Source organism: Geospiza fortis, unplaced genomic scaffold (assembly GCF_000277835.1).
Source record: "Geospiza fortis unplaced genomic scaffold, GeoFor_1.0 scaffold23, whole genome shotgun sequence".
Classification (NCBI taxonomy): domain Eukaryota; kingdom Metazoa; phylum Chordata; class Aves; order Passeriformes; family Thraupidae; genus Geospiza; species Geospiza fortis.
The window spans coordinates 1,133,396-1,157,345 of record NW_005054303.1 but is presented as its reverse complement, the minus strand read 5'-3'; the positions used below and the strand labels follow the sequence as shown (position 1 = coordinate 1,157,345).

The following is a 23,950-nucleotide window of genomic DNA, read 5'->3' as shown; positions in this document are numbered from 1 at the left end:
CAGCAAGTCTTCCTGGTAATCAGCCCATACATTTCCTTCTTGTCACCCTGTCAGTCCTGGTTAACCCATTCTGTATGGTGCTCATATTAAGTGTTATCTCTCTTCTAGGGCACAGCACCTTTCAGATGCTGATACTTCTGCACCTTACCCTATGTTTGTCATGGCTGAAAGTAGGGTTGCTCCAGAGCTACCTGGCCTCAGCAGTTCATGAGCTGTGAATCCACACCCTTTATCTTCAGCTAACTTGTTTGCTTGGATGTAACCTAAGAATTTCAAACTAACTGCCTAGGAAATTTAGGTACCTAAAGGTCACAGCTGTGACCTGGAAACCTGAATCCTTATGTTCTCTAGGCTATCTTATCTATGTTTCACCTTCTTAGTGGAAATCAAACCCTTTTGCCTGTTTATTTTGTTGCTGGTCACAATGTTTCTTCCAGCATTGTAGTGCTCTTTTTCCTGTCAGTTTTGAAAGGTGCAGAAAATAAATTGCTTCCATTCCATGCATTTTGTGAAGATATCATATATTGACTTAATGGTGTTTTGGAAAGAGCTGTGGTTTACTTTATGTAAAGCTTAATGTCATACAATTGGAGTTTGTTCTCCTTTTTCTCTCTCTCTCCCTCCCTCCCTCCCTCCCATTTGCACTTGAGAAAACTCTCCCAGTTTAGGTCCCACACCCTGCAGCAGAACGATTTCCTGTATTGCTGGTCTGGTCCTTTCTGCATTGTATTACCACAAAGGTGTATTTCTGAGGCACTTGCACTTCTGCTTTCACTCAGTATATTCATATTGAGGCAGCCACATGGGGGAGTGAACTTGGGTAAGAAATGCAGTGCTGTTTATTATGTTACACACCAATGTAGCATTGTGAGGAATCGTTTTGATTCCAGTCTTAGACCTTTCCCCCAAAGGTGATTTTGATGTGGAACAGGTAGTATTATAACTTGCAAGTAGTATTATAACTTTAATTTTAAAGCATGTTTTGCCAGTAAATAAATAAATAAATTAGTACATAAATACCAACTGGTTTCTGGTTTTCTGCTTCCTTTCCCTGCTATTTTGTGAAACCCTCGAAAAATTTTCTGCCACTCAGAAGTTTCCATTGTGCTGGGTATAACAATCCTCCAGAATCTGAGGAGTGCTTCAAAGGGTTCCCACTCACTCTTAGGAAAGTACCGTACTTTCACAAAATTTCCCTTGGTTCAAGATCTACCTATGCCAGGGTTTCCTAGCAGTATTTCAGGCTGATTCAGGTGAGGCCTTTGGCATGTTGATTCATTTTTATAATCAAGTGAATTTGGCAAAACTATGATGGCATTTTTTGCATATCTTTAATTTTCCTGCTTCACAGTTAGTCCTTTCTGAAAAGGTTCTCAAAGAGCATTCATCTAACTTGTCATCTTTTATGTATTAAAGCACTGCTCCTGGGAGTAATCCTCCAGTTGTAGTGTGGTGCTATTTATCCCCCCCAGTGGCATCCCCAGCTGCTGCTTGCCTCTGGCAAAGAAGACAAATGGTTATTGTGTTCTGGAGCCATGCCAGGTCTTCTGTGTCTCCACTTGGTCAGTATTGTTGTGTTTTATTTTGGAGCTAGCAGTGTTTGAATAACACTGGTTTATTTTGAGCCTTTCCTTCTCCATCTCCCCACACTTCCCTCCTCCTCATTAATTTTTTGTTTAGACACCTGGGCTTAGTAAGGGGAGACAGCCCAGCCTGATGAGCTCCTTAGTAACCTGAGAAAATACACTTTGAGCTTGAGGTTTTATAATAATGGGGAAGAAAATGTTCAGTTTTTCATGCAAATTTTGGAGATGATTGTTGTCTTTTGTTAAATTGTCTTGCTCAGAAGAGAAATGTTACCAATTTTGAGTAAATTGCTACACTCAAATGTCACTGAGAAGAATGTGAATAAGCAACTCAGCCAGACTTTTATATATGCCTGTCAATGTTTGTTTCAGAGTAAACATACCCTCATCAAAATTAGATGACTTCTCTGTTTTTATTGTCTACCCTTAACCTGTGTCTGCAGAGCTCATTTTCTTTGATGATTTAAACAGAATTGCAGCTGTGATGCCTCTGTTACTGCCCTGAATAGCACGTGGCTTCACAGGACTGATGCTCTGCTGAAGGCTGGTTATCCCACACACATACCTGTATAACTCCCTGCCTTGAAAAGCCTGAAGGGCTTCATAGGATCATAGAATGGTTTGGGTTGGAAGGGACCTTGAAGATCATCTTGCTCCAACACCCCTGCTGTGGGCAGGGACACCTTCCACTAGACCAGGCTGCTCTAAGCTCCATCCAGCCCGGCTGTGAACACTTCCAGGGATGTGGCATCCATAACCTCACTGGGCAACCTCTTCCAATGCCTCACACCCTCACAGTGAAAAATTCCTTCCTAAAAAACATCTAATCTAAACCTGCTGTCTTTCTCTTTGAAGCCATTCCCTTTTGTGTTGTCACTCCATGTCCATATAAGAAGTCCCTTTCCATCTCCCTTGTAGCATCCCTTTATGTTCTGGAAGGCTGCATGAGTAGCTGTCATTTAAGGTGAGCATGTTCCTGTCTTCAGCCAGGCCTCATTTGGCAGTCATACCCATAAGTAATGACATGGCCTAGCTAAGAGTGATTAGCAGACTGTCCACTAATTTTCTCAGGGAATTGGGAATGTATCTTGGTCATCTTCTTATCAGTACATTAGGGAAATTGTTTCTGTGCCAGTGTTGAAAAGGGCATGTTCTGTCAGCATATTTTGAATAATTCTTGGAGGATGTGAAAAGCTTGGAACAGCTGAAATCAGTAAAGAAAAAAAAAGGGCACAGAGTGAAAAATGTAATGTCAAAACTTAAGATCCACTGATAGTGAAATTACTTTCCTTCTTTTAAATTGCACAACTGAAAATGTCACATTACATGAATATGTTAAATGTAGCTACAACTTTTCTTCCTCCATGTCTTTATCTTACAAGGATATCTGCTTGTGTGTGTATAGAGATGGGAAAGGGATTTTTAAAAGGCCTTGGACATTCACCTGAGCAACAGAAATGCCTGGTCTATGCCTGCCAGATGTTCTAAAATGTATTATTCACTTCTAATTTTAACCTTATCACATAATTTTAAATCTGAATTTAGCAGCGGCTTGAGCTCAAATTTCAAAGATACTTTGTAAACCAGTATTTTGGTTTATCCAGGTGGTGGGCTGACCCCAGGGGGCAGCTAAGACCCCAGCCAGTCCCTGCTCACTAGGGAAGGCTCAGGTCTCCCAAGTGTGTCCCCTCCCAGCCTCTTGCCCACTCTCTCCACAGGCTGCAGGGGCAGCTTCAGGGGCAGAGGTGGCCTGAGCAGTGTGCAAGCCCTGCTCAGCAATAACTGCAGCATTGGGTGTGTATCAACACTGGTTTTGTCACCAGTTGAAAACACAGGCTGCTGCTGAGATGAAAATTAACTCTGCCAAACCCAGCACAACCGGTGACTGCCCTAAAGAGTCTTGTTTAGAGATCAGTTCTTGCTCTCTTGCAAAAGAAGGAATATTTGGTAGCTTTAGGAACTTTGAGCAACTTTTTCACAGAGAAGCAGCTCCAGAGCCTTCAGCATGCCTTGGGAGCTGGTCAAAGCTTACAGTATTGCCCTGAAGTTGGGAAGTAGTAACAGACCCTGCTCCTGCCTAGTTGCAAAAGTAGAATAAAGAAGCTGTCCTAAACACAGAGCTTTATCAAGCTGCAGGATCCTTGACTTCAGCTGATGTTGCTGAGACCTGAAAAGCTCAACAAGTTGAGATATAATAGAAGAACCTGGGGGTCAGTTCTGTTCTTGTAAGGCTCGCAGCTGCTGTAGGTTCATAAGCATGTCTCTGATGTCCTGATCCAGTTTTTAAAGACAGAGTAAAATGGGCTAATGATAAAAATGCACAACGGAGGAAATAGCTTGGAAGGGCTGAAGTGACCTCCTGGATGGTGAACTTCCAGGTGGGAACACAACAGACACTCCAGCTTAAGGGAAGGGAGTCTGCTAAAGCTTATTAAGGTAATGCTGGTAGTAAAGGGACAGAAAGCAAGCCTTCTCAAGGTGAGCCTGATGCCTTGGAGGACGGCTTATTATATTTTAGTTTAAATATTGCAGTTCCAGCTATAATCTTTGTATTTTTCTTCTGAAAAGCTGCTGTGAAGAATTAAAAATCTTTGAATGTCAGGGCTGATGCACACTCTCCAGGCCCAAACTGGTCCCACAGCTGTGGGTCAGTAGGAAGCTGGCATGGAGGATGCCTCTGTGTTTTTCTGAGGACTTGGCTTGGAGTTCAGGGCATGCATGGAGATCTTGCAGTGCTTCCTGTTTGCCAGCAGTTATGCTTTCAGTGCACTGTAGTTCTTGTATGCATTAGACACTGCATGTGTCTGCAGTTGTGCAGGAGGCACCAGGAAGGTTTAGCTCTGGTTTTACATAAAGATCTCTGCCTTTCCCCACATCACCTCCTCAACACCCTGCCTCTTGTTCCCATGCAAATAGGAAGAAATAATGGTAAGGTGCCATTTACTACTCACTAACTGAGCAGCTTTCTGATTCATAGCTCTCCAACATCCCCTGCTCCAGCTCAGACAAGTTGATTATTTCCTCCTACCAGCAGATGTAGATAGGAACAATTGGAGCTGTGATAACTTTATCTTTAGTGGGGGCCAGCTGGGTCAAACACCTTCTCTTTCCTGTCTGTAAACAGCAGTGAGGGATGGTCCTGTGGGCTGCTGACAGGAACTGGCTGCAGAGCAGGGAGATGCCAGTTCAGCAGTCATCCTCAGCTGCCAGGGGTGGAGGGAAATAAAGGAGACTTGTAGAAAGATGCCAAGTGGAGAGGGAAGTCATGGCCAGAAATATCTCAGAAATATCTTTTTAATATCTCTGGTAAAGTGAGAATAGGGAATTGGACAGCTCTGGATCACCTGCCTTCTGCTGGGGGTCCACTGCTGAAGGCATCTGTACTCACATTGCAACACAGCTTAAAGGAAGCAGCCTTTGGAAATTGCCTTACCAGCTCCTGCTGGGAAATAGTTTTTTTCACTCAGCTGTGATGTGTAGGGTGAGCTTAATCTGCAGGAACTCTTTTTGCCAGTTGTCTGAGGTTTTAAAGTCAGCTTTTCAGTTCCAGTGGGTTGAACAAGTACAATAAATCAGGTGATGCAAAGGGGGAAAATTTGGCTCTATTTTTCAGCATGGTTCATTAAAAGCCTCATTACATAGAAGTTTCCCTGAAGTTATGTGAAGATGATTCTTATGTGACTAATGGCATAAATTAAAATGGAAAGTTTGTTCACATCCTTTGTTTTCAGTAAGGAAAGGGGTTTTCATTGGAATACAGATTTATCCTGAAAGTTTCAAGTGTGCTTTTGCCCAAGAGGTTTAAAGATATTTTCCTTAGGCTAAGAGCAAAGACCAAACACTCATGAAGTGTGTGGAAGGGGTTTTGTCAGCAAACAGGCCCTCTTTGCCAATTGGATGTGAAAACTTCTGGGTATAAAAGCCATGCCAGCCATAATTTGTGATTTTAGTTTTTCCTGCTCAGAGAACTTGAAGCTGACTGGTTATGGTGAGGTGCTTGGCTCCCAAGTGGAACAAAGGAAAGAGTTTGTGTTCATGTCATAGTTTTAAGGACTAATGTCAGAGAGTACTTCTGATTATCAAGTGATGTCACTGAAACACCATGTAGTGATTTCAAGCCCCCTTTTCACCCTGAAATGTAGGCTTTTGAATACTCCAGTGGTGACAGATGTGACAGACTACAGGGAAATGTGCAGAAGCTCAACATAGCTTGGTTTCTGAAAATGGTTCAGAGTGGCAATGTGGTGGCTTCTTCTCTGCCATGTTCTAAGTGAAAGTTAACTAGTTAGAAGCAGGGAGGAAGAACATATTTATGTAGATCTTCTCCAACAAGGGCTTTTAGAAAGGTAGGAATATATATGTAAAAGAAAATATAAATGTGTTTACCATATATAAATGTGTATATTATACTTATCTTTTTTTGGTGAAAAACTTTCTCAGTGGTCAAGGCTCTAAGTTCAGCTGAGATGCCTCTGTGCATGTTGTTCTGCCCTTTGAGGGTCAGAGTGTCCTTGCTTAAAGCTGTGTAGCCATGTTTATGGGCAGTGTCACACCCACACCCTTGCTTCTCTAAATCTAGGTGGGTCAAGCTGGTAGATGGAGTCAAATAGAGACCTTTGGGGAAAAGGCAGAAGATTTCTGAGCATTTGGCTATTTTAGAAGTGACTTTATGTGACTTCTGTGACTTTATGTCCAGCAAAGCAGGAAGTGGAAGAAGGGATATGAAGTCTAGCAGTGACAGAGCTGTGTATAGGTTTATGGCAAGCTTTTCTTCAGTGGAAGCAGCAGGATGCAGAAAAATGCTAAGGCACTGGTTGGATTTTTGAAGCAGGCTGTGCAAGTTGGCTTTGTGGGTGAGTTAGAGGTAGGAGAGAATAAACTGAAGAATTTTGAAGATGAAAAGGGGAGGACTTCCCTCTGATCCAGAAGAAGGGTGATGTGGTGAGAAATACAAGCAATCTGGAAGGTCTGGATTGCAAGAAGGAGAGAGTTTGAGAGAATTGATGATGACTTCTAAATAGCAGGCCCAGTAGCTTGGTGTTCATGTTCCCAGAGACTGATGTAAGAGGGGAGCTCAAAGAGCTAGCTGGGACAGGAGCAAAAGCAGAGGTTGAGCTAAGAGCCAGAGGTAGAAAAGCAAAACTAGAATTATGAACTTGAGGTCCAGTTACGATGAAAAACACAGCTGAGGGGGGAGGAAGACCAAGGTGTCAAACAGGCTGCTGGGAATGTCTGCTGAGGGGTCTGGGGACAGACAGGAGCTGGGACCAGCCCTCTCTGGCACTTGACAGAATGGGTTTGGCCCAGGTGAAAGCAGGGGAGAAGTGATGCCATGGTGAAATTTGGAAAGAGTTTGGAGCTACTCTCATGCAAAAGATTGGAGAAGGAAAGGGAGCAAATGAAGCATCATCTGTGCTATGTATGAGAAGCAGTGGAGGGTGTCTTGACAGACAGCTGAGTGACAGTCAAGACAGGTGCCTGGAAATCAGAGCTCAGGCAGAGTGTGTGTGCAAACATGGTTGAAAACTAGGTTATAGCATGAGACCTTCTAGGAGTGTGTCTGGCACTCTCTGTCCTGTGGTTGCAAGGCACACAGAGGCAGGCTTTTCACACTCTGTGTCCTTGTATTTTAACTATTTTACCCCCTTTCCATCCTTGCCTGTTAAAATGAGTTTGAATAGTGAAGATGGGATTTAGTGTCTGTGGAAGGCATACCAACATTTTCTTTGGATGTTTTACCTGTTGCTGTGACAGGAAGGCTTGACATTCCTGTAAACAGAGTTGAGTGAGGAATAAAAAATGCAATTTTAGCTGTTCTTTTTCTAGCTCATTTAATTACCCCAGCATTCACTGTCTTCCCTGAACAGGAAGTAATTTTCCTGTTCAAACAGCAAAAAGGAAAAGAAAATGAGTAGTGAGGGGTGGGTTATGTAATTTTAAAGCCGCAGCAGTCAGATGGTAGGCTTGTGAGACAAAATCTGAAACTGTTATTAACCAATTAAAATGAAGTTTTGACCTACTTTTGTGTCACTGATGCTCCTGTAAATCAGCCCAGCCATCCCAGACAAGATGTCTGCAGGATCCGTGCAGAAGTGCAGCGTAGCTGGGCTGCCTTGCCAAGGGCAGAGCTACAGGTTCCTTCTCCATCTGGAGAGGATGGCTTGTCAGTCAAGTGCATGAGGGAAGACACCAGAGCTGGGGAGTGTGCCAGACTTGATTTACAGGTCAGTGACAAAGTGCTGCTTTGCCTGCTTCTTCCTGAGGGATGTTTCTGATAGTCCTTTTTTAATCTTGCCTCTGTGCTGCTCACTTAGTGCTCTGTTTATAAAGTGGAATGCAAGTTTGAATAATCTGAAACCTGAGATTCTTTTGTTTTATCTCCATTGTTCTCTTGCTCCTCTGAGAATATTTAGGGAACTGCAGGAACAAATGTGTTCCTGGGTAGCAGATTTCAGTTTGTGCTGTACATACCAGAATGCCCATTTATAGCATCAAATCAGTTACTATTCCAGTGCAGCTACAGTATTTATGATTAAGGTAAGCTATTTCTTGCCAGAAAGTGGTTAACACTCAAAGAATCTGCATTAGGCCAAATACTCCTATTCATAGTTTATAAGGATCCGTGGCCATGGAATGTGTGGAAGGGGTTTTCTATGTTCTTGAGCCTGTAACTTAAAAAGTTTAGTTGAATTCTTAAGCCTTCTTTTCATTTTGATTTTCTACTTCTAGTCATGGATGCCTGAACTGGGTGGAGCTGTTCAATAGGGCTCTCAGTAGTGCCTTTTTCAGTAGTTTAACTCTTAAAAACCTCAGGTAAAATACCCTAATCCTAGTGAAACTGAGGTAATTTTTGTCATGTCATCATCATTTTCATTTTATATTTGTTCAATGTTGTTCTAGTTCTGATTCTCCCTTGTGCATACTGCTAAGTGGTGGAGCCAGTTACACTGTGTAGATATTAAGGTCTATCAGTAATCTACTTACTGTGCTAAGACCACTAATGAAGATATTAAATAAAATTATCAGAAAACCAGTGCCTGAGGAATGCCACTAGCACAGCCTCTCTGGTTTGCCACTGCTGCTTTCAGCATGCAAGCCATTGTCAGCTTCTCTTTTATTTAACCCTTCATTCACCTTCCTCTGCTCCTACAAGTCCTTGTCTTTTTCCAGTTCCACCTGCCTGCATGCTTTACTGAGGGAAAAAAAAAAAAAGAAAAAAAAAAAAAAGAAAATGCTTTGCTGCATTTTCTCTGTCTAGACAAAAAGTGGTCATACAGCCAATCGGATGGGTCTGGTCTGTCTTTCTGAGATTCCTGTCACTTTTTACTACCTTTTTTTATTTACACCTGAAGATCTGATTATTTTTCTGCATCTTCAAATGTACTGAAATGCTGTTATACTGCTAGGTCAGGTGAATAGTAAGTAGCCATTGTTTTTCCTTCTTTCCCTGATGTAGTTGCCTCTTTTTTTTTTTTTCCTAATTGTTTGGAAGCACTGTATGAAGGATACAGTTATTCAGAACCCTTGTATCACCATCCTCTGATCTCCTATGTCATGTTTTGATTAATTGAATTTTAATTTTGTTTTCTAGAGATGGGGGAGGGATGTTTGGGGTTTTTTGGTGGTTTTTTTGTTGTTTGTTTGTTTGGGCTTTTTTTAAGTATACAGTATGGGAGAGAAACAATTCCCCTTCACCTCAGCACATTAAACTCTGAAGTGTCATCTGAGATCTGTGCCACTCCACTGGACTCCTTCTGATCAGGCATATTTCAGGGGTGATTCCTCTTATTCTAGAACATGAAAGTAAGACAGGCGAAATGAGTTTGAAGTGTCAAGGTGTTTATTCATTTCTCTCTGACTGCAGGAAGAAGCCTGAAATTATTGTAGTTATTGGGTCCTGTGAATCTCACTCCATGAGTTCTGGCTTTGGCTGCTGGTTCCCATAGATGTATCTATATCCGTCTCTGTTCACCAACTTGGCTTGCCCCCATGACCAGCCTCTTTATTCTTGCTGAAAGCTGAAGCCAAACATCTGTGTAAAATTTGTGGCTATTTCTATATTATCTTTGATATTAACCCTACACTTGCTACATGGAGATCCCAATTTTTCTTCTTTTTTGGGTATTCCCAAAATATGTTTTGCCCTTTGTCATGCTGCAAAAAATGCTAAGCATCCTTTATTATGAGATCCTTGAGCTTTTCACAACTCAACAGTCTTTACTAATTACTTTCTTTATACATTTGCCATCCTGAAGTCATAAATCTGCTTGAATTGTATACCATGTTATCCTGTAAATTAAACTAATATGGCTTGATGTAGTATTCTTTGTATTACTAAATTTTATGTTCGTTTTCCTGCTTCAGAATAGCTGGGCTATAACCTCAGAGGGATTGTCAGACAATCTCAGCACAGCAAAAGCAAGACCTTTTATCATTCTCATTTAAAAGGAATTTTACTTAAAATGTTCTGCCTGGCCTATTGGTCTCCATATGTATTGGGCAGGTGCTGCATTGGAAGACTGTTTGCCTGAGTGGCAAAAAGTGTCTGGTGTGTGGCTGAGCCATGGACCATTTGTGAAGACTTCATCAGATATGGTAGAAAGTAAAAAGCAAATCTGTTTTGCAGTTATTGCAAAACAAACTTTTGGCCATTAACTATTGATCGCTACCTCTGTGCCAGGGTATTTGCTGATGCAATGAGTCAGGCCAAATGAAGTTCCAGGCAGAGCATTGCCTGTGTCCCAGCCACCTTCTCCTAGCTTCATTTTCTGCTCCTTTCTCAGATACCTTCTAGCAGTGCAGCACCAGTGAGGGATGATTGTAATCTCCACCTATGCCCTTCTTTCCTCCATTTGAGAAATGATGAGCTGTTTCACCTTTGCGGCTGTGTTCATTTCAGACCATTTCAAATGCCTTTAAATTCGCCCTTGGAAGGCGTGGTTTCATCATGTTGTCTCACTGGGAGCAGTGGTTTCATCTGAAGTAATGCTTTGTAATTGAAAGGCAACTTCATTCTTCCATAAATAATACTTGCTGGTACAGAATGGAAGGGAATGCCACAGTCTCTTCAATCTCTTCACGATCTCTCTTCTGATTTCTGCTCATACAGCATGGGGATATGATATAGGTCAGCCTAACCATGGCCTTCTCTATGTTTAAGAGCAGTCTTATTTGTTTTTATTTTCCCTTTAGGCTAAGTCTTCTAAAGCTTTTGTGTTTCTTCTCTGTCTTACTCCAGTGTACTTCTCCCTCCTCTTCTTCCTCTATCATTTGCAGTTACACAAGCATTGTTAGCTCTCCAGTAATCATGAGCAGCACTGTAAAAATGTGTTTGGATGAAGAAGGATTTTTTTTAAAGATAAGTATGTTTCAATTTTGGTTTGTTTTTCAGAAGGGATCCTAATTAGTTTAGGCAAGGGGTGAATAAAGAGCATAAAAACTTTCTACTCGGACAGCTATTGCTCCCTCCACATGTATTTAAATTTCCTAGTACACAATAAAGAGCAGATAAATTCAGCAAAGTGATGAGCAGACTGGTTTAAATGTACCTTGGGTGCTACCTACATTTCCTTACACCTTGGCCTCATCCAGAGTCTCTTGAGAAAGGGAAATGCACCTAGAAACACAGCTCTCTGGGGGCTAGTAGCTAACAGAAATGAAGAGGGTTCTGGCAGCCTGGCTGTGCCAGATGGGAAGCTTTGTTGAAAGGAGAATTACAGCAGAGACATTGGCAATTTCATGGGAAGTACAGCTGCACACACAGGGGCTCTGACTGCTCTTGATGTTTGACAGGTGCTGCTGAAGAATTATCCAAAAGCTGAGCCTGATCTGTGTGGTGTAAGTCCAGAGCTGAGCTTTGTCAGCCCTTAGGATAAAGGGTAGTAGCCAGGCTTTCTGGGGGGTGTTTCTTATGTATCAGCTTTTCTACTTATCTAATCCCATGATCAAAAGGAAGGGAGTTAGGCAGTCCATGTTTGTGTGACTTTAAGAGAAACTTTCAGAATATGCTTCCTTCATTTTAACATTCTCTGTATCCAGTAGTTGTTAAAAACCAAAAGTATTTGTAGTACTGTAAAGTCTTGATGTTTTGATTCCGATATAATGAAGGTTGAAAATGTTAGAGAAGTAAAGGTTCACCGCTCTTGTGCCCCTCCCTCTGCCTCCCTGGGCTGTACTGGCTGTAGTGCTGCACTCTTTCTGTATTCTAGATCAGCTGAGTGTTCTCCATGGGTGGTGTCTCCATTCCACTCCTCCTCTGCTGTCTGCTCTCCTGCAGGGTTGATTGAGCTGTCAGTTCAATAACTGGGCTACAGCTGACCCAGCTCACTCAAAAAATGATTAAAATTCTGCTGTGTAAAGTAAAAAGAAGAAGGGTTTCTGGGTCTGATTTGCCCATTCCAGAAGTGAGCCCGAGATTCTGTGAACCACACAGTAATTTTCCCATACCTTCCACTACTGAGATTTCCTCTACAGCATTTTAATCTGGTGCACTGAACATTGCCTTTTTGACAGTTCCGGGAAGTGAAGCAAGGCAGGTTATGCTGAATGCTCATTCTCCTCTGTTCTTCTTTTTCTGTAACTTGCTTTCATTCTTTGGAGCACTAATCCTCCCATGTCACACATTTTCTGTTCAACTTTTCTCCTCTGCTAATCTGTGGATTTGTTCTGCTGCCCTTCGTAATCCACAGGAGCCTTGGTGACCTCAGGAGACACCCTTGGCAAGAGGCTTTTCTGGATTTGGGTAACATTGATTATTTCTCCTGCGTAGCTGAAAATCAGCAATTGCCTTTCAAACCATTCTTGAATAAGACTGAGCTGCTTAACCACTTGCCTACAAAAACCTGCTCACTGCAGTCCAATCCTAGGGGGACATGAGCTCTCAGTTTAATATCATGCTCAGAAACAGCCATTCCCACATCTTGGCAAGTTCTGGAAAGAACTTTCTGCAACTGCCAAGGTATTGTACAGGTCACAAACGAAGCTGTTAAACTTTAATTGGTAGAATTTCTTTCTCTGTATGTGTTGGGCTTTCAGTCTAAAACAAAGTTCTAGTAGCAATGTTCCAGTCCTGGGTAAAATAGAAAGGCTGAAAATGGTTTCTGTGAAAAACTTTAGCCATAGCCCAAACTTGGGGTTTCTTGTCTTGCTTTTAAAGAAGCAAAGGGACAAAACTTAGTCCTAACAGGAGAATGATGCTGAGTGGAAATATACCACTGCCCCTCTATAGCAGGGTCAGAGGAGTAAGGAGGGAGATCAGGGGAGCAGTGGGAGAGGTTTGAGTAACTGGGGTGCAGTAACTTATCCCAGTGTTACTGCACAGGCCAGAGCAGTGCTGGCTCACTCTTTGTTTTTGTGGGAGGGAGCAGAGGAGGCTCTGGGGAGGTGATGCTCACCCAGGTCCTGGGGGATTGTATTACTTGGGGACAAGCCTTGAATGTACAAGAACTGTCAGTTTGTATAGTAGTTGGGGAAGTGATCCATAAATGGTGTCTGTGTATGTTAGTGTATGTTAGTATATGTAGTGTAAAAACCCCTGTGAGCTTCCTTTTCCTTCATTTAATCTAGAATACAGCTAGAAATGAGAACTTCCCAGATGTTTCAGACCTGGTGCCAAGCTTCTAGGGGAGCAACTGTGTGCAACTCCTGAAAATGTGCAGCTTGCACATACTCTGGCAATTTGTGCCCAGTAGAATGCAAAGTAAACACAAGAATGCAAAGGAATACAAAGAAGCCATCTCTTAAACCCAGAACTTCTTTGGTGTTAAAGTTTCAGTACTTGGGAAAATGGAAACCCAGCTTCATAGCCTATATTATGCTGCTCCTCACCTTCAGGCATGTCTTGATGCCTGGGATGTCACTGATACTTGCCTGAGAGTCTGCATGACCTATCACAGTGTGGGACATGCTTTCCTTCTCCTTTGGTGGTGCTACTGAACTGAGCAGGGCAGAGGAACAGGAGATAACCTCCCGTGTCCTGCAGTGGTAGAAGCTCATTTCAGAAAGAGCAGGAGGAAGGTGTAGGGTATTTTCAAGGTGTTTCCTTCCTGCCTGGGGGAGAGTTCCCCTGTCAGGGGGTGCCTGGTGCTGCTGCGCTGCCCTCTCGTGTTGTCAGTGTGGGGGAGGTCTCCTCGCCACAGCGGATTTCCTTTCTCAGATTGCCACTGCTGCAACAGGATGTGCAGGTTCATGCTGGGCAAGGGGGGTGTGGAGAGACAAACCAGCACCTCTTGGTGTACTTTTAGCTCTTTATTTACAGCCTGTGTTTGCTCTTTGCAATGGGACAGATCTGGGTTTGTTGCCTAGGGGAGTTCGTGTTCCCCTTTGGTATCCTTTGGCCCCATTAGCAGCAGCAGCAAGTGCTGAATACTTTTGCACTATCTGGGCATGATGAAAGCCCAGATAACTTTTTTCTTACAAAGAGAGATGAGGAGACAATCTCCTAAATATACAAATATTTATTTAGTTACAATACATGGATATTTTAGGAACTATGGGAGCCTGCATACCACTGGAGATGCCAGGTAGCATAATATCTTTCCTGGTGAGGAAATGTTTAGTGATATATACTTTGTTACCTTCCATGCTTTGGCAGGGAGTCATTTGTGTCAGTTTTGTGCTGCACAGACCTGACAGCTGCTTTTTTACGTGTATAGTCCCTGGAGGGACAGGACAGGAGTGGACTGCTCCTGAAGGATTTAATTCATGAACGAAGCATGGGCTGGTCTTATTTGTTCTTATGGATTTCCCTTGGTTTTCCCCAAGAGCAGTCAGGTTTCTGTGCCATTCTGTTCTGTTGCTGTGCACAAGTAGGTCTTACATTTATAGATGGACATGGCACAACTGTTTTCCTGATTTCTTTCAGGAAATTTCCCCACTTTCTTTCAAAATCAAGCACATTCTCACCTGTAATTAGAATATCATCTGTATTTTTGTTCAGTTTTTACAGCGGGGTGAAACAGGGTACTTGATAGTATTGATTACTGCTGCTTCCCTTCCCTCTCCAAAGTGCTTAAGATATTTTTAGATGCTTTCTTCGAGTTTTTTGGGAGAGAACAGTGTCCACCAATAGATCAGCTGTCAGGGTGGTCCTGCTTTGTGAAGATTTGGCTTTCTCATCTGAGCTTGTGACTTTTTTCATTATGACTTGCTCAGCATTGATGCTCAGCATAGGTAAACACTGTGGCTGAGGTTGGGAGAACAATTTGAAAAGCTTTATTTTACAAGCCTTTTGATATAAATGTATGTGATGAAAATACAGGGTAGAAAATTGTCCCAGGAGTGGAAGATGAGGGTGAAAATCCTGAAGGTTTTCATGCAGTGGAGTTTAAGAAGCTGAATTAAGACTGAAATAAACACCACATGTCTTGGGGCCAACACAGCCTTTCCTTGAGTATTTGAATAGCAGAATACAATAGATTTGTGTAGAAAATTCCATATACAAGAATAATTAAGGAGGAATTAAGAACCAAAGAAGTCAGGTCAGGCTGAAGTTGTATGTCCAGTGCACAGGGAGGAGAGGGGTTAGATTGCCACAAAGGGACTTTTGGACTGTGATTGGTGAAATGTGTAGCAGAGAGCATTGACTGGTTGAACCAACCAGAAAGCTGAATGGATTCTTTCCCTTCTGTGGCATTTTATTAAGTTAATGTCTGAAGTTTTGATGCTGCCTATTGAGAAGGCTTTGATTTCTGATTTCCCTTCTGCCTTCATTTACCTCCTTTGGCTGAAAGTTTCGTGAACATTTCCTACCTGCAGCATGACAGGCTGCTGTGAAGGGATGTGCACTCCTGTTCAAAGGATGCACATCCTAGAGCACCCCAGTCCTAGCAGCACATCGAATGAAAACATAGCAAGAACTTAGAGCAGCATCCTGGTGAGTGGAGTTTGTTAGTGGGTTGGAGAATGGGAGCAAAATGTTTGAAGAATAGCTGTATGGGTCCTAATTTTCAATGAAAATATAATAAAAGAAAAGTGAGGATAAACAGAAATGTAGACTCTACATTGCTCAGGGATATAGCAGTGGATATTACTCTCTGGTTCAGATAAAAGAATATAAATACAGGTTGGTATTAAAACTTCATTTCATATGAATGCTAATCCAAAAACTATTTTGGAAGAAGGCCTTTAAAAAAAAATCAAAGTCACAAATCCTAATCAGACAGATTCTGAAATACAGCTGATTATACCATGGACTGGAAACACTGAATAAAACAAAAAATACACAACTATTTTTAATCTTTATTATAAATTATATTTATTTTTCCTAAATCCAGCATTTGTAGTTGTTTGGCTTGGTTTTTTTCCCCTGAGTGAACAAATCCAGATTTTCTCCACTTGGACATAGTTTTATTTTTAAACACAGCTTCCAGAAATGCATTTGTGTGGGATTGCAGTTGGGACCAGTGGAGAGCCATGGCACTCTGCCAGGCACTCGCCCTGTCCCTGCAATACAGATGGATTGCCAGGGTTCTGGAGAAAAACAACCCCAAAACTTTAAACAAATTATGCCTAATGGAAATAAACATTTTTTGCCCTTCTCTATAATGATTTGGATAATGTGCTGGCTGTGTGTTGATGGAGGACAGGGGAAGAGGGAAGGGGAGAGGAGGGCAGAGACAGAGCTCTGCGTGCCTGTAACTTGCCCTCCAGTGGATTCTCTGGGAAGCCTGTGGGAGAGATGTCATTTCTAAGCTTGGAGTGTTTTGTAACTTTCAGCCCATCCTTCTATTAAAAGGTGGGCAGGCTGGCTGCAGCCAGCTATGATAAGAGCATTTATCTACTGGTTGGTTTCTTCCATATATGGATTTGAAAGACCAGGAAAGGCATACAGAACCATATAATCATTTAGGTTGGATCAAGTCCAGCTGTTAACCCAGCACTGCCAAGTCCACCAATAAACCAGATCCCCAGGTGCCACATTTACATGTCTTTTAAACATCTCCAGGGATGGTGACTCTGCCACTTCCTGGGGCAACCTGTTCTAGTGATAGACTTCTTTCAGTGTATCCAATCTAAATATCCCCTACTGCAATTTTAGGACATTTCCCCATGTCTTATCACTTGTTACTTGGGAGAGGAGGCCAACTCCCACCTGGCTACAGCCTCCTTTCATGTGGTTGTAGAGAGCAATGTGATCCCTCCTTAGCCTCCTTTTCTCCAGGCTAAACAGCCCCCCAGCCACTCCTCATCAGAAGCATGTTCTGGACCCTTCCCCAGTTCTGTTGCCCTTCTCTGGAAATGTTTCAACACTTCATTGTCTCTCTTGTCATGAGGGGCCCAGAACTGAACACAGCATTTGAGGTGTGGCCTCACCAGTGCTGACAATCATGGGGACAATCCCTGCCCTGGTCCTGCTGGCCACACCATTGCTGGCACAGGCCAGGATGCCATTGGCCTTCTTGGCCTCCTGGGCACAGCTGGCTGTGCAGCTGCTGTTCAGCTGCTGTCAGAGGGCGCCCCCAGGTCCTTTTGCACCAGGCAGCTTTCCAGCCACTCTGCCCCAGCCTGTGGCACTGCCTGGGGCTGTTGTGAGTGACCCCAGTGTAGTGCCTGATGCCTGACCTTTGTTGACCTCTTACAGTTGGGTCTCAGCCCATGGATCCAGCCTATCCAGATCCCCCTGCAGAGCCTTCCTACCCTCCAGCAGATCAACACTCCTGCTCAGCTTGTTTTGAATTGCAAACTCACTTAGGGTTCACTTAGTGCCCTTGTCCAGATCATTGACAATGACATTGAACAGCACTGGCCCCAGGACTGAGCCCTGGTGAGCACCAGCTGTGACCAGCTGCCCACCAGATTTAACTCCATTCACCACCACTCTCTGGGCCTGGCCATCCAGGCAGTTTTTTACCCAGAGACAGTGCACCTATCCATGTCAAATATATGCCTTGTATATTTTCTGTGTACAGTGTTGATGCTCTCATCCATGTCATACACCTGAGTTTTGCTGGGTTTTGGTGGTAAGTGACAACGCCATGAAACCAATACCTGGCTGGGATTGGTTTTTTAACATAAAGAAGGACAAGCAGAGTATGCTGCAGGCTAAAGCCTACCTCACAGAAGAAAAGGCACCGTAGAAATATCTCTGGTTTTTCAAGCTGGTAAATCTTTTCTGTTGCTATGGTGTAGGTTCTTTGCAATAACAAACCTTTGGGTGACCATGTCAAATGCAGAGATCATTTGGAGAGAGATATGCTGAAAGGGAAGGGAAGTAGGAGGGCTCAAATTCCAGCTGATGACAAACAATGAATCAGTGTTGGTCTCAGCAGAGGGCCATCAGAAATTTTGCACTTTGCTTTCACTGACTTCTTTTTGGGTTTGATACTCCACTTTGAAAAGTCTTCTTTTTACCTTCTCAAACCCTTTTTTTCCTTCTACTTTTACTTTTTTTTTCTTAGTGCATAAAAGGAAGGTGGATCTCTTCCAAATTCCACACAGCCCAGGAATATTTGCTTTCTAGAGCGTGGCTCTAAGCACAGAGAACTTATTCTTGCAAATGGTTTGATCCTCCAATCCACAAAATACTGGATCAAATTTTGAAGGTTTTTGTGGCTAAAATGTACCTGCTGTCCTTTTTGAGGCAATTGAAGTGGTCCCTGAACTTCCTTCCGGGGAAGCTGCTTTATCATGCTGTCGTTTCTCACATTGCTTTACTGGTGAGGGGGAAGCAAAGCAGGGGGGAGCCTTTTTAATGCTTTCCTGTGTGCAAAGTACCTGCATTTGGTTTTGTTCTCAAAATATTCCTGTTGTGTTTAGCTGGCACAACTGTTGTGAAGAAGTTATCTTGCCCAGATGTCTTATGCTTGTGGAAAACACTGTGCTGGAAATGCCTGGATTTGCCTTGAAGGTTTACTTCTATTCTTGGGTCAAGGCTGAAAGGGAGGACTGTTCTTGTTTTCTGAATGTTTCCATGCAGATTGAGCTGAAAGTTCAGGAAGAATGTAGAGGGGTAACCAATCTCAAATGCTTACTTGCTTCTTACTGCTTTTCAAACTGCAAGTCCAGAAAATGGATTAATTCAGAATTTAGTACCTTGGCAACCGTGAACTTTCTGACCTAGTTAAATGGACTCTTTGTTTTGCTGTTTCCTTCCAGATGTGATAGGCAGATGGAAAAAAATCAGAAGCAGCACTATAGTCATCTGAGATTTCTTTTAAGGATATTAACTGATTTTTCTGGAATTTGGTTGAAGAAGTTAATTATCTCCTTCCATGTTCTTTAGCCAAGCTGCAGTTCACTTCATTTTGCAGATACTTAGGCTGTCCCCTGGCCCTTGTGCTGCACTACTTATGAGAGTAAAAATATGTCAGGACAGCCAGACCTTCTGTGGACTGCCTCACCTGGCCACAGCTTACCCATCCCTGAGCATCCACACCAAGTCTGTCCTGCTGGTCTCTTGGCTTGTAGGGAATGGCTGCCCACCTGTGAGCAGGGGCTCTGTTTGTCTCCTTGGAAGACAGACACACACTGTGTTTTCCAGTTGGATTGGAATCTGAATAAGGACTTCAGAGAGCCCCAACCCATAACTGTTAGTAGCAGCATACAGTAATGGGTAAGCAAGGGTGGTCTCTGAGGGAGGAATTGGCCATCTTTCAATTTGTTTTTGTGCCCCAGGTACCTTCAGTAATTCTGCTTAGGGAAGCCTGGCCCAGGTAAGAGTGCCTACATAAGAAAAGTCATTCAGCTCCGTGGGTCGGTTACATTAGCAACTAGCAAATTAATAAAAAGCTGATAGATCTCTGCTGGTTTGGTTTTCTTGGTTTGATCCTGTCTTATAGCTTTACCTTCTTTAAGGCATTCCTTAATTCAAAGCAGGGCCATTTCTGTAGGGCGGGGAATTTTAGTAGGACAAAACTCAAGCTAATGAGACAGAAAACAGCAGCAGCCCAGTACTCCTCTCCCTCCTGTGCCTGTCACACCCTTCTTCACCAGAGTTGAATAAAAAAGAAAGCAGCAATAGAAAAGATCATGCAGATAAATTCAGATGCTAACTTTAGTGAGCACACATCCATCTTTCCTCTCAAAGATGTTCCTGGTTTGGCATTTACAAGGTTAAGTTGTCATTGATGCAGTAGATCTCACAACTAGTTGAATTGACTCTCACAGGTTTTGTGCTGTGAGCAGCCTGGTGTGTTGAACATGAGCCAGTTGTGACTTACACTGAACTAATGTTAAATCTGGTGAGTAGCTTCATGGGATCATCAAGTTCCGTGAGCATCTTAGGGGTCTGCAATGCATCATCTTTATCAAAGCAGATTCGGCATTAAATCTAGACTAAGTTGCTTAAGGCTTTGTCCAGTCAGGTATTGAACATCTTGACAAATGGAGATTCTGCCACCTCTGTGGGACTCTGCTGCAACAAGACCGCCCTTGTGGTAGATTTTTTTTTTTTGCCTGATTTAGTCGTAATCTCCATAGTTTTGATTCATATCCTGATAAATTCAAGCCCTCGCAATAACACTGGCCAGCTCTCTTAGGATCCTTGCATGCATCTCACACAGGTCCAGTAAGCTTCTTTGCATTGATATTTCATCAAGAGAGAATTCCTCAATCCTTTTCCAGTGTGGGTAGTTCCTCTGCTCTTGAACCCTGTTTTGGTACTGGGACCAAGCCCTCTAACATATTGCCACTGTTTTCAGGCCTTCCTGTGCTGTCTGGAGCAGACTTTCTGCAAACTTCACCCCAAATCTTTGTCTCATACCCAGCTAACTGCCAAAGTCTGCTATTGGGAGTTGTCTGGGAGCTGTACCCCTCCTGGTAACAGCTAAATAGCTATCTCAGTAGCAGATGAATTCCTACAGATCCTGACTCACTTGATTTTGTGTTACCTTTATTCCTGTCCTGTTTTGTGCAATCCCAGTGGGCACAGCAGACCTTCCTTCTATTAGTGGTGTTACTCATTGTTGGCTCATTCCTTTTGCTTGTATGTGAATGTAGCAGGAAGCTGTGTGACCATACCAGGAAACTGAGCTGAAGAGCCATTTGTTGGTTTAGGGTGGAGAAGCACAGGGAGATGTTTGGATGGAGGGTACTTGCTGATGACTTCGCTGTTTTTCATGGAATTAGAGCTACACTGCTGAGAAATAAGTGTCTGAGTAAGGTTTTCTTACACTCAATGATGTGTAAAATCTCAAGGATTTGGATAACATACCAAAACAAAGGCACTCTGTAAAGTAAATGTTACCTGTGTGGCAGCAGCACCTTGGGTGGTGGCAGGGACAGGAGCCCCCATATTATTAATAAAATGTTTCTCTCTGGTTTCTTCAGCTTGACCTCACCAAACCCATTGAAGATCAGGGCCCTTTGGATGTGATCATACATAAACTGACAGATGTAATCCTTGAAGCAGACCAGAATGACAGCCAGTCACTGGAGTTGGTTCAGAGGTTCCAGGTAAGTGATTCTTTCTGCATTTCAAGCAGGAGGATGATTTTGGTGCAGCAAATTCAGTCTGATTACAGTGCAGTTTGTAGGGGTTTGATGAAAAGAGTTGTCTGAAACACTGCTGACTTGCTGCTGATAGCCCAACAAAAGTGATTTTGTCAGTTTAAAATGGACTTGCACCTTGGGAAGGTTTTGTTTTGTGTCAGTATGGTTAGTTAGAACTGGTTTCCTACCAAATGTTCTTATGTCATTTCAAGAGTATTAGTGCTGCTCACAAAGAGGAACATGTGTTTGCGTCCCTCCATGACAGAAGCCACTGAATTAGTTGTGCCCAGTTCTGTCTAGTCTTCCCAGTTCCTGGAATGCTAATTTCTGCAACATCAGTATTACTGTCAGTGACTCTGACCTCCAGTGCTGAAAATCCTGTTACATTATTTTTTCCCCTCAAGTTTACATTGAGGGTCAGAAATACGAAGGATGTGTGGAACAGAGAACTGTTTTCCCCAAGAAGTGTCTTAAAAGATTCTCTCCCAGTGCCTTCCAAACTTTTTTATTTTGGAAGACAGAGGATGAGATAGAGGGTATTGCCCCTGTGAGCAGACATCTGAGTGATATCCTCTCTCCAGTAAAGTAAGACCTTAAGCTTTTGCTTCTGCAGGAGGCTGAGTTGTGCCACATCACTGGCATGCAGGAAGCTCCCACAGTAGTAAAACATATAACCAGGAACCAGTGGTGCAGAGCACAGGCCTTTCTGTGTTGAATTACATGCCAAAATGTGTTTTTAGAGTTTACTCTCATGTAGTTTTGTCTCCAAGGCAGAAACTATCTGCAAATTGCTGCCTGTCTCCATCTGTCCTGTATTACTTTTAAGATATTGAAAATCATTAGAAATTAAGAGAAGCATATTCCATAAGAAAAAGAAGTTGTAAGAATACTTTAGTATAAAGTGTGTGGTATAGGGTTGTTGTTTTGGGCTCTTAAAATCAATGAGTGACCTAGAAAATGAAAAATGTCCCCTTGCAAGAAAGCTGTTTGTATGAGTGAGGTGTTACATAAGCACTGTGGTATTTCTGGCACCTACACACAAGTGGAAATAGTGTGGTTCCCTTATTGTTGATTAAGTTAACTGAAAAAGTTGTGATGATCTTAACCAGACCAAACAGTGCAAAATTCATTATGCTTTTTTTTTCCTGCTGTTGAATATAAATGTGACAGCAAGATGATACCTGGCAGCAGTCTTACTGTTGGCTCCATAAAGCAGTCTTCCAGGAAGCAGAGAGCAGGGGATCCTTGACCACAGGAGGAGGAATGATCTGCCAGACTACATTTATGACCTTTTTAAGAATGACTTTTTTTCAGATCTATGTTATAGAGGCCTTGACCATCTAATCTGCAAAGTGCTAAGGAGGAAACTGGCTTCATGTTTACATGACTCCGTGTCCCTGCTCTCTGGAGTCTGTGATGAGCCCTTGTAGGGTCTGGCAGAGAGTGCTCATAGAACAGGAAGCCTCTTGGCATGCCATTTCCTGACTGTTTTCAATTACCTTGGAAAAAAAATTACAGGAGAATGAAAATGGTATGGAGGAGTTGCCTGTTGACAGTGGCATTTTTAGCTCCAGAAGACCTTTAGGGCTGAGCTTTCTGAGGTCTTTGTGCTGGTTGGATGTGGTATGGAGTGCAGTTTCTCAGGAGAATATTGGTGGGTGCAACTGTTCTCCACTGCACTGAAAATCAGTGATGAGTGTCTGGTGATCTCATCCAAAGCCAAAACAAAGACTGCATGCAGCACCTACTGTAGTGCACGAGATGAAAAGTGGAGAAACACTATTATTTGATTTTTGACACTTAAATCCTTATTTTGGGGCATGAAGATTATTAGTAGAGATGATGGTCAGTCTCCCTTTCTACCCACTGTAACACAGGGCTGGACTGATTGAACACAGGTAATTAGTTAACTGTGAAAACTGGTTAAAGTCCTCAGTGGTTCCTTCTTGACCAGAGGTACCTGGAAGGGAGGTCAGGTGAAGAGGCAGAGTCCCCAGGGTGCCTTTCACTTACAGGTGCTACCGTTCTGCCTTCTTGGTAAAGAGGAAAACCAACTACCCCCATTCCTGCCTTCTAGACAAAGTATATGGCTTTGAAAACTGAGTATGTTTTGGCTCCTGTAAGACATTGGGGAATCTTTGTTAGGCTTTCATTAGAGCAAAATGCTCTCTGAGCAGCTCCCTCTCATAGCTGTACAGGGGCATGGGTGGCTTCATTCATTGCAGCTTCATATTGCATTCAAAATGACAGCTCCAGTGATGGAAAATCAATAGGGTTATTAATTTGTCTTTCAAAGCTTTTTCTGAGCAGGTTCTCTTTGCATTAGCCTACTTAAAAAGACAGATCAGACACAGTTCTTATGCCTAGTCTTTTGCTATCAGGTTGATGAAAATTTAAAATGTTTCCTCCCCTGCTGCCCTTCAACTCTTGACTCTCCCACTCTGGAGTTGTCCAGGACGGACTCTTCTAATCTTGATTGAGAAGCTTTCTTAGAAGGGTTTGGGACTAAGAGGAAGGAAAATGAGGGAGATATTTTGGAAGGGAAGGAGGTGGGGGACTTCTCAGCTGAGAAGAGGCAAGCAAAAAACCAAAGGAGACTATTATGTCTTATTAATTCTTTCCTAATTGGAGGGACAGGTTAATACAAAATTGAAATGGTCTATTTACACCTGAATTTACAGGCCAATACCTGTGGTTTATACATTTGAAAAATAATGATGTCTTTAATTATTGAAAGAGCCTCGTAGACAGCAAAATTATTGAAAGAGCCTCGTAGACAGCAAAATTAACTAAAAATTTGTCATTCAAGTGCTAGGGGTTAGGATAGCTTCCTGTGGGTAGGTTTTGCAAGATGAAGGAGCAAAGGACTTCTGAAAGCTACACATGGCAGCTGAATACTCAGGAAGTTTCTTTGAGATATATAGAGAATAGAAATG

The 23,950-nt window shown here is 42.7% G+C and overlaps 1 protein-coding gene across 1 annotated transcript in view; it reads left to right on the top strand.

Moving 5' to 3' along the window:
• Nucleotides 1-23,950, top strand: part of ITPK1 (inositol-tetrakisphosphate 1-kinase) — a 140,564-nt gene that overhangs the window by 48,005 nt on the left and 68,609 nt on the right. The window contains exon 3 of the mRNA XM_031066173.1: nt 20,853-20,978. Coding sequence (XP_030922033.1) covers nt 20,853-20,978 — 126 coding nt within the window. The remainder of the gene's footprint in view (nt 1-20,852; nt 20,979-23,950) is intronic.